The 15,427-nt window shown below is 40.7% G+C and overlaps 1 protein-coding gene across 1 annotated transcript in view; it reads left to right on the top strand.

Moving 5' to 3' along the window:
- The window catches only part of LOC107295919 (E3 ubiquitin-protein ligase RNF213), an 85,777-nt gene that overhangs the window by 12,885 nt on the left and 57,465 nt on the right, over positions 1-15,427 (top strand). Inside the window, exons 6-8 of the mRNA XM_015825253.1 lie at positions 2,954-3,150; positions 9,079-9,371; positions 13,575-13,813. Of these exons, the coding sequence (XP_015680739.1) occupies positions 2,954-3,150; positions 9,079-9,371; positions 13,575-13,813 (729 nt within the window). The remainder of the gene's footprint in view (positions 1-2,953; positions 3,151-9,078; positions 9,372-13,574; positions 13,814-15,427) is intronic.

The raw sequence follows: 15,427 nt of genomic DNA, 5'->3' as shown, positions 1-15,427 counted from the left end.
GGCATTTCTTATATACTGATTTTGAAAATATTTATGTATTTTATTCTTCCCATACCATAGAAAGGCATGCCATCCAAGTTCTAGTCATGTCCTTCTAGGTATAGTAGTCTTTTGTGTCTAAGAGTTATCTACTCTTAACCATGTAAGTGCAGCTGCTTGATAGTATAGAACCCAGTCTGATAGCCCAAATCCTCCATTTTCTTTTGCTTCTTGTAGCAATTTCAGTCTTATTCTGGCTTTTTTCCCTTGCCAGATAAATTTCAAAATCAATGCATTTAACTCATCAAAAAAAAAATTCTCTAATTTTATAGGTATTGTTTGAAATAGGAAAAGTAGTTTTGGTAAAATATTCATTTTCACCGTCGCTATTCTTACCAAGATTGATAGTTGTAAATTTTTCCATCTTTCAAATCTGATTTTATTTGTTTTAATAGTTTGAGATAATTATCTTCTTTTAATGTCACACACCTTGCTGTTAGGTATATCTCCAGGTATTTAATTTTCTTGACTATCTAGAGCAGGGCTTTTCAACCAGTGGTATGGGTACCACCTGTGGTACATTGGCACCTGGCAGGTGGTACGCGACCATCCTAGACAAGTGGTAGCAGGGGAGGGGAATAACCTGAACTGGTAGCAGCACCGCACAAGCCTGAGCAAGAGATGGCTGGAGCTGCAGGGCTGTCAGGGCTCAGCGGAAGTGCCAGGAGCAGCGCCAGCCTCCAACTAGAGCTCTGAGCTGATCCTGGCGCTTCTGCTGAGCCCTAAAGAAGCGCAGATTAGCTGGAGCTCAACACTGATCCTGGCGCTTCTGCTGAGCCCAGAAGAAGCGCTGATCAGCTGGAATGTTGAAGCATCTCCAGGGTCTTGTGATTTACATTCAGATGCTTGGCAACTGATTCATATTTATGATGGTCACAGTGTCCCAGGGTCATGTGAAGTGACCAAAACCTGCTGCAACCACCCAGCAGTCGGGGGGAATAAAAACCAAACACACCCCACCCCACCCCACTGCCAATCCTCAACAGAAATGCTCACAACAATGAAAACCTCGAACAGGAGGAAGAGCACCGCTGGGTGGGCAGGCAGGTGTCTTGCTCAGCTGTGCCTTGGGGGGCACTTTTTTCAGTGCCATTGTAACTTCGAACAGTCACTAAGCGAACTGTTGTAAGTCGAGGACTACCTGTACTTTATCACTTTTTTCCTTTTTTTTTTTTTGGTCATCAAGTTTTTGACACCTTGCTAGGTGACTGGTGGTACTCGGATATTGCCATCTCCTAAAAGTGGTACAATGGGTGAAAAGGTTGAAAAGCCCTGTTCTAGGGGGAGGGGCACCAGGAAATCCCCCTCCCTTTTCTTCTGGGATCTTTGCCTTTTGGGATTCTATTTTCAGGTAATTTTTTTAAAAAAGTAGAGCAGGAAAAAAGTACTGTCACCCAGTTCCAAATGCATTGCTTAAATTTGCTAGTTGGTGCTTTCTTCCTCAGCTGTCAGAAGCTTCTGACTGGCTGCCAAACTGCAGCCAGTGTTTCATCAGCTGGTTTAGAGAGCTTCCTCGGATTGAACGGATTGATCGCCATCAATCTCTGATCTATGAGGGTCTCCTCTTTTTTTGTCACCTCTCTGGGGTGACTTTAGGCCCTTTTTGGGCCCCTAGCAGGATGAAATTGAACGCGGGAGGCATAGCCCTGCTTCCCTGCGTCCATCTCGCTCCGACACGAAACCGGAAGTTTTTTGCATATTCTCAGTTCTGAGTTAAAAGGCTTTCATTAACATCGGAGTTATGTGCAAGGCATTTAGCCTTCTTTTTTTGAGGTTAGAATTGATCTCTTTCTGAATGTGTGGATGCTTATGTTTGTATTTCAGCAAAGTTACCTTGGGACATGTGCTTATAGTATATTTATATTACAGTGGAAAGGTAATTAGAAAATCTATATACTTGTGTTTTTATTGGCAATTATTCATGAATGATGGGATTCATAAAGGGAGGGCAAAGGCACTTCTTTCATTACCCAATTACCTTGGGTAATGAAACGTGGGCAAGGAAACAAGAAAGCTCAGAGAGCACCAAGGACCCCTCATTTCAATCCTGAGCTACAAATATTCCCCTTTATTAGTACTTCTTTGTACAAACTGTGAGATTGCAAGTATTTTAGAGTGAAGAAATGCTATATTGTATTATTTATGCCCTTAGCACTTCATAAATGCAAGGGGAAGCTGCTACTACTAATATTTCAGTAGGGAGAAGGGGACATTACATCTAATCTAGTAATGAGCACAAGAAGATGCTGGATCCCAGAACGCTATCATTATCTGCTTTTTTAAAATTGTGGCAGATCCACAGCATTCATTATACTTATTGATGGAGATTTAGGAAGGCCTGTTACTTTTGAAAGTGAAAAGGAAGATTTAGTACAGATAGTCCTTGACCTTTGGCCACAATTGAGATTAGAATTTTGATTGTTGAGTGAGGCGGTTGTTAAGTGAGTCACACCCAATTTTATGTCCTTTTTGCCATGGTTAAATGAATCACTGCAGCTGTTAATCATGCGGTCATTAACTGCACTTTGCTTGCCGAATGGCTGGAAAGATCATAAATGGTGATCATGTGACCCTGGGATACTACATGCTGGTTGCCAAGCATCCAAATTTTGTTACATGAATGTGGGGATGCTGTATCGGTTGTAAGTGTGAAGACCATTCATAAGTCACTTTTTTCAGTGCCATTGTAACTTTGAATAGTAACTAAAAAAATAATTGTAGGTCAAGGACTATCTGTATTGCATTTTACTTTTACTGCTAGTGTATATATACCGGTAATAAGAAATGTAAGACCATTCCAGTTTCTGGAACAATATTAATGATTTGATACGCCTCTAAATTTTTATTTCAATAATAAATTGCTTCCTTGCCTTTACTCTGCTCTGTTGCTAAAATATAATTTTTTAAATACTAGAAATCTTGGAGATCATGGATACCTGATTGAAGGCCACACCATAATTTCTAAAAAAAACTTGGACAAACCAATTTCTTATAAATACATTGTTAAACGTGACAAACAACAGTTGTATGAATTCATTTACAAACCTGTTACAGGAGGAGTCCATTTAAATCGCTCCTTGTATTTACCATCAAAATCGATAAGTGGTACAGGTAAGAAATTGCTCCTTGTATTACAGTCTTCTCAGTGTTATATTAAAGAAATTTAGATTTTGTAGCATCCAAGAAAACAATCCAAAATATGAAATTTCTAGAACAGTTCGTATTCTACCCACCTCTTAAAATATTTGACAGCTCAGTATCTGCAGTGGAGTCCTACAAGTTTTTGGGTTCAATAATCTCCTAGGACTTGAAATTGATACTTAATATTAGAACCATCATGAAAAAGGAACAACTGAGAATGTTCTTCCTGCGTTAACTCAGGAAGTTCAGACTGCCCCAGGAGCTGTTGATAACAGTTTTACAGAGCAATTATTGAGTCTGTCATCTGTTTTAGTTTGGTACAGCAGCCAAATAGGACAGGTCCAGAGTCCAATGGATAGTTAAAACTACAGAAAGAACAATTGCAAAGAAGCTGCCTTCCATAGAAGACCTTTATATTGCACTGGCCAGAAGGAGGGCTGAGAACATATCTATAGACCCCTCACATCCTGGACATAAACTGTTTCAGCTCCTCCTCTCGGGACTCTGCTACAGGGCATTGCATGCCAAAACAATTAGACATGGGGAAAGATTTTTTTTACCTTGTGCCATCAAATCTGCTGAACACCTAATTCTCACAGTCCTGTCAAATGTCTGGGTATATTTACCCATATAGTATAGCTGTAGTATTATCACTTAGCCCAACATTTCTGTTGCTAAGAAGACATTTGTTAAGTGAGTTTTGCCCTATTGTATGATCTTTCTTGCCATAGTTGTTAAGATAATCACTGCAGTTAAGTTAGTAACACAATTGTTCGTGAATCTGGCTTCCCTATTGACTTTGCTTGTCAGAAGATCACAAAAGGTGATAACATGACCCTGGGACACAGCAACCATCATAAGTATGAGTCAGTTGCCAAGTGTTGAATTTTGATCACATGACCATGGGGATGCTGCAGCGGTCATGACTGTGAAAAACTATCATAAGTCACTTTTTTCAGTACGTTGTAACTTTGAACGATCACTAAATGAACTATTGTAAGTCGAGGATTTACCTGTAATCATCTTTCAGAGGTGCCCCGGAGGATTTTGCACTCAGCTATTGGATGTGCTTTATGATCCTTATAGTCCCTTTCAACTCTGTCATTGAATCTATCATTTTGGAGGATTACATCAGATCTTTGTTATTTGTTTCTCTGATTTTCTTTTTAATATAATTCTTTAGTTATTGTGATAAGAAAAAGTTGATGTCATTTTTTTGAAAGAACAGTAGGTGGGCTTTAAAAAAAGAAGAAAGTATTCTAGTTTGGTGTGCTGGAGACATATGTGACTGGTAATCCAATCTCTTCACTATTTAGCCAAGTCCAAATGTGATGTTTTATCTTCCAGATGGAACTGGTCCAATTTCAGATTGTATTTATGAAAGAGCAGACTTTATTTTATTCTGTTGAGTTGGCCATTGTATCTGAGCTTGATCCTTTTGAAAAGAGGAGTACTCCAATACATTTAAAATTAAAATATAGTTCCTGGATTTCTGGAATAATAACACAGTAGAAGACAATCTGTTGGTTAGATATCTCTGGTATCAAGACCAAAAGAAAATTCTGTTCTTGTCCCAACAGAAGATATTTATAAAACAAATGGATAATGTGGCGGCACCTTGCTTGGCTGCGGCTGCTTCAGCTCTCAAAAGTGTGGGGGTTAGGGAAGAAAATGAATGATCCGGACTGAAACACTTTTCAGAAATAGGGACAACTAAGCTGAGTTGGGCTGCTAAACTTTCATACGAACGTCAGTCCATATTGGAGATGAAGACATTCAGCATGAAAGGAATGGTGGAGAAATCTATTCGGGAGAGTCTGCATGGCCTCGGATTACTACGGAGGAGAAAATCAAGGACGGAGATGCTGGCGGTTGACACGGAGGATGAGAGATCAGCTCCAAGGTCTGGAGGAGCGTGGAGGAAGAAAGGAAGTTGCTGGAGGTGGAAACAGCATCGTGCTCAGTGTTTTGAGCAGCGAAGGCAGCTTTTTGGGCTGCAGGGGCAGAGTGGAGGAGCAGCCATTGCAACTGGGAAGTTTCCCTCCATTACTGACCATCTTTAGAAGAAAAGGAGGAGGTGTGACCTTAAGAGGAAACGTGGCAAATGCGGAGGCCTAACATCTAGGCTAAAAGCTAGATCATACAAAGTGTCTCTTCCATCTATTTTGTTTGTAAATGCTCGCTCCTTGGAATCAAAAATGGATTACTTGAGGCTGGATTTAACAACAAACGGGAGGTGAGAAATTGCTGTGTCATTATTGCAACAGAAACTTGGTTAAAGCCCTTTATCCCAGATAGTGCTGTTAGCTTGATGGGATTTTCAACATTTCGGCTGGACAGGAGTTTTACTCTTAGTAGCAAATCCCGGGGAGGGGGTGTCTGTTTTTATATAAATGACAGATGGTGTAATAATGCCAAGGTGGTTTCAAGTCTGTGCTCCCCAGATGTGGAGCTTCTGACCATCAAATGCAGACCCTTCTATCTGCCTAGAGAATTCTCTGTTACCACTATCACAGCTGTGTATACCCCCCCTGATGCAAGCAGAGAAGAGGCCATGAAGGTTCTCTGTCATACCATCAGTGACTTACAAACTACTCACTCAGAGGGTGCATTTATTGCAGTGGGAGACTTTAACCAAGTGGATTTGAAAGCTACCCTGCCACATTTCCATCAATATGTGGACTTTGCAACCAGAGGGGACAATACACTGGATCTTGCTTATTCCAACATCAAGAAAGCTTTCAAAACTATTCCCCGCCCTCACCTGGGCTCCTGTGACCATCTCTCAGTGCTGCTTATTCCAGCATATAAACCTTTATTAGTCAGAGTGAAACCTACAGTAAAGCAGGTGAGGGTTTGGACAGAGGGAGCGATACAAGACTGCTTTGAGTGCACAGATTGGGGCATGTTTAAGGAAGCAGCTATTGATAACCAACATACAAATGTTGGGGAGTGTGCCACCATGGTGTCTGCATATATCCAAAAGTGCATAGAAGATGTCTGTGTCCTGAAAAGCATTGTTGTGAGGGCGAATGAAAAACCGTGGCTGACGTATGAGGTCTGCAAGATGCTGAAAGCACGGAATGTGGCTTTCAAATCTGGTGACGTGCTGGCACTTAGAACAGCCAGAGCAAATCTGAAAAGTGCCATAAAAGGTGCAAAGCAAGCTCATTGCCAGAAAATTCAGAACTTTTTTCAGGACCCAACAAACACCAGGCGAATGTGGCAAGGGGTCCAGGCCATTATGGATTATAAGGTGGCTCCATCGAGATGCAAGGACGACACAAACATCCTAAACAAACTGAATGCATTTTTGGTAGATTTGAGGCATCAAATAGCAATCCTGCTAGGAAAGCTGTGTCCCATTCTGATGAGCTAGTGCTAAGCTTTGAGGTCACCTCTGTCCGGAAAACACTGCAGACTGCATTCGGAAAGCAGCAGGCCCAGATAACATCCCTGGACGTGTCCTCAGGAGATGCGCAGAGGAGCTGGCTTGTGTTCTCACAGATATTTTCAACCTCTCATTGCAGCAGGCAGTGGTCCCATCATGTTTTAAGACAACCATCATCTTGCCAGTGCCAAAAAAGTCCACAATTACAGGCCTCAATGATTACCGTCCGGTTGCACTGACATCCACCATTATGAAATGCTTTGAGAAGCTGATAAAGGCCATTATTGTATCTAGCCTCCGGCCAGCATTTAACTCGCTTCAGTTTGCCTACTGACCAAATCGCTCTATGGAGGATGCTATTTCTTCCATTCTCCATCTGAGCTTGAAGCACTTAGAGGAAAGAAATACTCACACGTGTTTGTTGTTTGTCGACTTCAGTTCGGCGTTTAACACAATCATTCCCCAGCATCTAGTAGACAAACTGGGCCTTTTAGGCTTAAACACTCCTTTGTGCAACTGGATTCTTGATTTTCTTACCAACAGGCCCCAATATGTGCGAATTGGAACAAATATCTCTAATACCATTTTCTTGAGCACAGGTTCTCCTCAGGGCTGCGTCTTAAGTCCGCTGCTGTTGACCCATGGCTGTTGTGCTAGGTTTGCCACCAACCATATTGTGAAGTTCGCAGATGATACAACAGTAGTGGGCCTTATTCAGGATGACAAGGTGGAAGCTTACCGCAAGGAGGTTGAGGGTTTGGTGAACTGGTGTAAGGTAGACAGCCTAGTTTTAAATACCGGAAAAACCCAAAGAGATCATTGTCGATTTCAGAAAAGGCAAGCACAGCCACACTTCTCTGTGCATTAATGATTCACCTGTGGAGATGGTTACCAGCATCAAATTCCTGGGTGTGCAGCTAACGAGTACCTGGCTTGGTCGCTCAACAGTGAGAAACTGGTGAAGCGGGCACAGCAGCACCTGCATTTTCTGTGTTGCATGAGAAAAGCACATCTTCCTTCCTCTGTCCTGACCACTTTCTACAGGGGGACGATCGAGAGCATCCTGTCATACAGCATCCCAGTCTGGTTTGGAAGCATCACTGCTTCAGACAGGAAGGTGGTGCAGAGAGTGGTGAGGATGGCCGAAAAGATCATTGGCAGCTCCCTCTCATCCAGGACATAGCACAGAAGCGTTGCTTGAGCAAGGTCCGTAAGATCATCTGGGACACTACACACCCTCTTCACGACCTGTTTTCCTTGTTACCTTCTGGGAGGAGGCTTCGTGATATCCGTAGCAGAACATCCAGATTCAGCCATAGTTTCATTCCATACAGCATTAACCTTGTGAACTCTCAAGCTTCCTCCTTCCATTATATATTCAAGATGGACAGTATTTAATATTTATTTGTTATGTATATGTAGGGGTATGGGTCTATACATATGTTGTACATAGTATGTTTAGGTGTGTGTTATGTATGTGTTTCACTTTGAGAGCGGGCAACTAAATTTCATTTTTGATGTGTGCCGTTGTGCCCACAGTAAAAAAATGACAATAAAGGTTATCTTATCTTATCTTATCTTATCTTATCTTATCTTATCTTATCTTATCTTATCTTATCTTATCTTATCTTATCTTATCTTATCTTATCTTCTCATCTCATCTCATCTCATCTCATCTCATCTCATCTCATCTTATCTTATCTGCCATTGTTCAGGAAGCTGGTTGTCTCTGATGATCATTATTGTTACAGGTAGTCCTTACAACTATTCATTTAGTGACCGTTCCAAGCTACAGCATTGAAAAAAGTGACTTATGACTAGTTCTCACACTTACGACCATTGCAGCATCCCCATGATCATATGATTCAAATTTGGGTGCTTGGCAACTAGCATATATTTATGAAAGTTGCACCGTCCCGGGATCATGTAATCATCATTTGTGAGCTTCCATCGACCTCTCATAAACAGAGTCAATGGGGAAAGCTAGCTTTACTTAACAACTGCAGTGATTCACTTAACACGTGCATTGATTTGCTTAACAAATATGGCAAAAAAAGGTCCTAAAATGGGACATGACTCACTTAACAATTGCTTTGCACAGCAATGGAAATGTCGGGCTTAGTTGTGGTTGTAAGTCAAGAACTACCTGTATTAAGAAGCTGATAGTCACCAAAGCTCATTACTTTTGGATTAAGCAATTTACTTACTCTCATATTTGCTAAAGGTAGGAATTGCACATTTATTTATCGTTGTGTAGTGCTGTATTTCAAAACACATCCTAGCAGTAAACAGTTTAATATGGATGGAATATAGCTCAGAAATACCTTCTACAGGGGTTGGAAGAAAATGACAATTTCTGTGTGTCTGCATGGTTTGACTATGGAAGGAGACCATAACAAAGCAGGGTGTCCATGAAAATTGCATCATGCGGTTGCATTAGCACGCAAAGCTAGAAGGGCTGTATCTTGCATTTCAGAACTTTAATAATACAGTGTTTTATTTAACAGATTGGCATCAGTACGATGACATAATATGCACTAAACCTGAGGATAGTTGGTGGAAGAAAATTAAGAAACGCATTCTATTTTGGGAAGATAAGGAAAAGGATATTGTGAAAGGGAAATGTATAGCCGCAAGAATAATGCTGGACAGCCTCTTCAGTATACTTAAAGAGTGGAGTCAGATTAACATCAAAAGCTTTTTCCAGCAGTTCCAACAATTTTACTGTGTAAATAAAAGGATAATGGTACATGAAGGATGTCGAAAAGAATGGAAAGAGCTACAATTTGGAGAAGAGCAGGTATTACTTTCTCTTTATTATACATCCAAGTAGAACCTTGTAGCCAAACGTCTATAGAGTTTGTATCATCTTAACTGTGCTGAGCAAAGTGCTCATTGTTACAGTGTCCTTGAAATAAAATGATGCAGCTAAGTTATTAAGCTGGGCTGAGTACTGAGTTCAAGATGCTCAAAAAAGACAGGATATGAACTTAAATCATCCAAGGAATGAAATGTAACTCACCAAGGAGGGCACTGAGAGTTGTTTAAGAGGAAGGCATCTCTGTAGATATTCCACTATGGATTACATAAGTTTTGATATCAAGCATATGTTCTGATGTTTAAAGCAACTTTCAAAAGTGAAATTGATGCAGGATTTAATTTAATTGATTATAGTCCTACAATAGGGGAAAAATATTTGATCTGCTGATTTTGTACATTTCACCACTGACAAAGAAATGATCAGTCTATAATTTTAATGGTAGTTTTATTTTAACAGTGAGAGACAAAATAACAACAAAAACATCCAGAAAAACGCATTTCAAAAATCTTATAAATTGATTTGCATTTTAATGAGTGAAATAAGTATTTGACCCCTTCACAAAACATGACTTAGTACTTGGTAGCAAAACTCTTGTTGGCAATCATGGAGGTCAGACGTTTCTTGTAGTTGGCCACTAGGTTTGCACACATCTCAGGAGGGATTTTGTCCCACTCCTCTTTGCAGATTCTCTCCAAGTCATTAAGGTTTTGAGGCTGACGTTTGGCAGCTCGAATCTTCAGTTCCCTCCACCGATTTCCTATGGGGTTAAGGTACGGAGACTGGCGAGGTCACTCCAGGACCTTAATGTGCTTGAGCCACTCCTTTGTTGCCTTGGCTGTGTGTTTTGGGTCATTGCCATGCTGGAATATTCATCCACAACCCATTTTCAATGCCCTGGCTGAGGGAAGGAAGTTCTCACCCAAGATTTGATGGTACATGGCCCTGTCCATCGTCCCTTTGATGCGGTGAAGTTGTCCTGTCCCCTTAGCAGAAAAACACCCCCAAAGCATAATGTTTCCACCTCCATGTTTGATGGTGGGGATGGTGTTCTTGGGATCACAGGCAGCATTCCTCCTCCTCCAAACACGGCGAGTTGAGTTGATGCCAGAGAGCTCGATTTTGGTCACATCTGATCACAACACTTTCACCCAGTTCTCCTCTGAATCATTCAGTTGTTCATTGGCAAATTTCAGATAGGCCTGTACATGTGCTTTCTTGAGCAGGGGAACCTTGCGGGCGGTGCAAGATTTCAGTCCTTTACGGCGTAGTGTGTTACCAATTGTTTTCTTGATGACTATGGTCCCAGCTGCCTTGAGATCATTGACAAGATCCTCCTATGTAGTTCTGGACTGATTCCTCACCATTCTCATGATCATTGAAACTCCCTGACGTGAGATCTTGCATGGAGCCCCAGACCGAGGGAGATTGACAATTATGTTTCTTTCATTTGCGAATAATGGCACCAACTGTTGTCACCTTCTCACCAAGCCCATTCCAGCCTTGTGTAGGTCTACAGCAGTGGTTCTCAACCTGTGGGTCAGGACCCCATTTGGGGTCGATCGACCATTTCATGGGGGTCGCCAAGCAAGGCTGTCCGCCATTTTTTTGTCCGCCATTTTTTCCCCCTTTTCCAGCGGGTGCCTTACCTCCCTTGGGCTGGGCCAGCTGGTGGTCGGCCTGCTCCGTCTCTGCCGCTTGCCAGCTACGCCTCAGCCGGCGCAGGGGGTGGAACCACGCATGTGCAGCGCTCCTGGGCAGGGAAAGTCCTTGACTTACGACCGGTTGGGTAGTCCTCGACTTATGATCGGTTTAGTCCTCGACTTACGACCGGTTGGGGTCGCGGCATTAAAAAGGTTGAGAACCACTGGTCTACAGTCTTGTCCCTGACATCCTTGGACAGCTCTTTGGTCTTGGCCATGGTGGAGAGTTTGGAATCTGATTGATTGCTTCTGTGGACAGGTGTCTTTTGTACAGGTAACAAGTTGAGATTAGAAGCACTCCCTTTAAGAAAGTGCTCCTAATCTCAGCTCGTTACCTGTATAAAAGACATCTGGGAGCTAGGAATCGAATCTTGCTGATTGATAGGGGATCAAATACTTATTTCACTGATTAAAATGCAAATCAATTTATAACTTTTTTGAAATACTTTTTTCTGGATTTTTTTGTTGTTATTTCGTCTCTCACTGTTAAAATAAACCTACCATTAAAATTATAGATTGATCATTTTTTTGACAGTGGGCAAACGTACAAAATCAGCAGGGGATCAAATATTTTTTTCCCTTACTGTTTATATAGATTTTCTTGATTATAGTTCTATATATCGACTTCTGAATTTGGAGTTTGTCTTAACAGAGTTTTTAATTGCTCCTATAAACATATTGTAATTCTCAATTTTATATGTTCTAGTGTATTGATTATTTGTGTTGATATTCATATAATGGATTTCAAAAAGGAATGATAGTTTTTAGAATAATCTAGTATATTCATCTGTTTGAAGCAATTGTTGGAATATTTAAAATTTATGATGCCTGTAAACTCTCTATTTATCTACCTTCTACTCTTTTTTTTTTTTTTGCTTTCTCTCCCCCCCCTTTTGAATTTTTTTGGAATTTTTTCCTCCATCTGTTTTTTTAAAAAAACAAAAAACAAAAAACGGTTAATTAAAAAGATTGATTCTGATATCATAGTGGTCACATTTTTAAAAAAAATTGAACATTTTAAATGTAGAAAATATCTTAAATTGTGATGCATGGATAGTGGCCAAATCTAGCCAGCTCAGTAGCAGTTACAAATTTAATTAATAAATTAATTATAGCTGGCACTGTGGACATAATTGACCAAATGCATTTCTTTCCATATGAATCTCATAAGAGTAGAGGATCAGCAAGAAGCCCATAATGAGACCCCAGTTTCTGAGATATGTTTCCTACGGCCCATAGTGTATTTTCAACTGCCCTGAATTATGTTCAGTCTAATCTATTCCATTATCAACCCTATACAGTATTCAATACTGATACTAATTATTTCTTTAGAGCAAAATGGTAAGGAGGAAGCTGATGGCCACCCTATTCCAAAGCTTATATTTCCTCTCTTAGCAGTTCCATGTAGACATTAAATAAAGTCAGAGATTGCACCAATATAGATCTTGAAACTCAAAAGAATTTCTAGTATTGGGCATTTCCCACCTACAAATCTGCATGGATCATTTCCCTTAATCATGAAGCCAGTCACATTTTGGCTGATATTTTTGAAGTAGATGTGAACCCTAATCCTCCACTCTTATCTGGACCATACCCTCGGTGTATACAAATTGAAAGAACTTTAAATTAATGGAACAAATGGGTGTAGACATTATATGTTCCTATATGTCCCAATGCTGATGCCCAATCTAAGGAAGATATGATTGACATTAATTACACAGATGGTACAAATTGCTTCCTCTAACCCAGGAGTCCCCAACTCCTGGGCCATGGCCCACTATTGGGCCTTGAGCCTTTCAGAACTGGGCCACGGAAGTGGTGGGTGCACATTGAACTATCCCCTCCCTACCTTGCCAGTTCGCAGAGCCAAAAAAGTTGGGGAACTCTGCTCTAAGCTACTGTTTTTTCCTCCTTTTTAGTATCCCAGCCAAGAAGGTGCTGAATTACTTTCTGATGAAATAAAAGCAAGCAAGCACTGTTCAGTTCCTCTTCTTTTGCATTGATTAGAAGTAGACCCCAGTGCATAATTTCCCAAGGTTTCTTCTGTTTGTGCTCTGTCATCCCTTTTGCTTCATTATTCTTATCTTGGTATTAATACTGGAAGGCTGATAGCAGCTTAGATTCTACTCCCTGAGCCTTTTCACATTCCATAGAGCAAAATAGGATTTGATAATATTGCAGTCAGATGAGGTGGGAAATTGCCCAATACATCCAGGAAATCATTTAAATCCATTGGACACCTGAGTCTGATAATCTTTTGATACACTCACTATTCCAGAACCAGAGAGCTGTTGCACAACCTAAGGTGTTAATAGCTTAAGTTAAATCAATTTCCTAGCCTTTTAAGTCTAATCTGTAATGTGTTTTCTTTGGGTTATGTTCAGGACAATGGCTGTTTTGTTTTTTAGCTATAGTTTATACCTTAATGTGATATATGGCTAAACATGGAATTTTTTCTCTCTCTTTCTCTCCCTTTTTAAAGTTGAAAAATTTGATTGTGAACTACTTGATGGAACAGTCAGATAACATCCTCAAACAGAACACTTCGATGTGGGATAAACTAGGCCTAGCTTTGATCACCTTTACATTAATAACAGATTACAATCTTCAACTGTCCAAAAAGGGACTGGAACAATTATGCAAGTTTCTTTGTCTGGAGAACTCACCAGCAGATGTAAATGAAACCAAGCGCTTCAGAGAGATGTTTTCAGAGTGTCAGGGGTATGTAATTTGACTTTGGGGCATATGGCAAGAATGTAGTGTGGAGTGAAGATACTGACGGTTAAGGTAGAAAGATGGAGGCTTTGGTTGAGAGGAAGGCAAGCAATTGGGTGTGTTCAACATGTTGGATGCCTGCTTTGCTGATTTTGGTATTAATGATTTTTTTTAATGTGATAGATTTCTGAAAAGATCAGCCATACATTTAGTGATTTGACATAAATTGCTCAAATAGTTACTTGTCTATAAATTTATTTGTTTTTTCCTGTGAAGTAGGTGAGAGATGGACTGGCCCAAAATCACCTAGCGAGCTTCCAGGGCTGAGGGTATGCTTGAACCTGGGTTTTCTTAGTGGCAGTCGAGCATCTTAACCTCTGCATCATGCTAGCTGTCATGTGACAGATCTAGATATTCATATTTGCTAAAAGCCACACTTCAAAAAAGGGGCAGAGCCAGGCCAAAATGAAATATTAATTAAATTAGTAACTACTAATTAAATTTGTTTGCAAAACAAATTCTGTTGGTAAAATTACCTGTTCCTTATCTTCATGCTGTCTCTTACAGACAAAAATACACTTACACACACACACACAAACACACACACGGAAAACATAAGAAATCTTTTCCCTTCTCAGGGTCTTTCCTTCAAGCACAATCATCAGAGAAGGCAATACTGCACAGCACAACAATTGCATGAATTTATTGCTGTAAAGTTAGAATATTGTACATTTCTCAGTTTCAATGCAACTCAGTTAGAGGTACATGCCACTGATCAATGTGATCTTCCCAGGTGATGTAAGCAAATATGTTGTCTAAATTAGTAATCAGATCATTTCCAAAACATGGAGAAAGATTTCCCCATGCAGGAAACAATTTGGACGGAAGATTTGGGTGTTCTCAGGCAGTTTTTGACCCTGGAATCATGCCTTGACTCTTGGCTGCTTTCTTTGATTTTAGGCATATGGTGGTCATAGTCAATCATAAGCATGCTACTGTATTTCCCTGCACCTGTGCTTTTAGATGGGTTGTTTGTACTTCATTGCACTAGAATATTCATCAGGCTGTTGATTAAGCTCATTATTCATTATGAGCACTAGAAAAGGTTATTTGTTGGGCAAGCCTGCAAAAGTGATTACATTCCGATCAAAGATGGACATTCCGTAATTGACCAGGTCCTTGGCTTCTGTATATCCAAAGCACAACACATTCTCTATATTCTTTCCAGAAGACATTCCCCTTCTTCCCACAGAAAATGCAAAAAGTAAGAAGAAATAAGAATAGGGTGTAGTTGAGCGGAAGGGAAAGGGAAGAGAAAGTGTCCAGATGTAGATAGGATGGAGCTGAAGGGGGCAAAATTAACTGAACAGGAAAGAAAGAAAATGAAAAGTCTTGTGCAGCTCTTCCAAAAGGTATATAAGCAGGGCTTTTTTTCTCGGAGAAAAGGTGGCGGAACTCAAACCTGGCCACGCCCTCATCAAACCCTAGGACCGCCCCTTTAGAGAACAGGAATGCAAGTAAAATTTGGGAGGGGCTATTTCCGGTGTGGGAGGGGCTATTTCCAGTGCGGCCGGCCCGGAAAAAGGTGCCGGAACGCGGTTCCGCCGCGTTCCGGCTGAA

The sequence above is a fragment of the Protobothrops mucrosquamatus genome, unplaced genomic scaffold (assembly GCF_001527695.2).
Source record: "Protobothrops mucrosquamatus isolate PMUCROS unplaced genomic scaffold, P.Mucros_1.0 scaffold2571, whole genome shotgun sequence".
NCBI classification, from domain to species: Eukaryota; Metazoa; Chordata; class Lepidosauria; order Squamata; family Viperidae; genus Protobothrops; species Protobothrops mucrosquamatus.
Note: the sequence above shows the minus strand (reverse complement) of the source record. Positions and strands in the feature narration are given on the sequence as shown.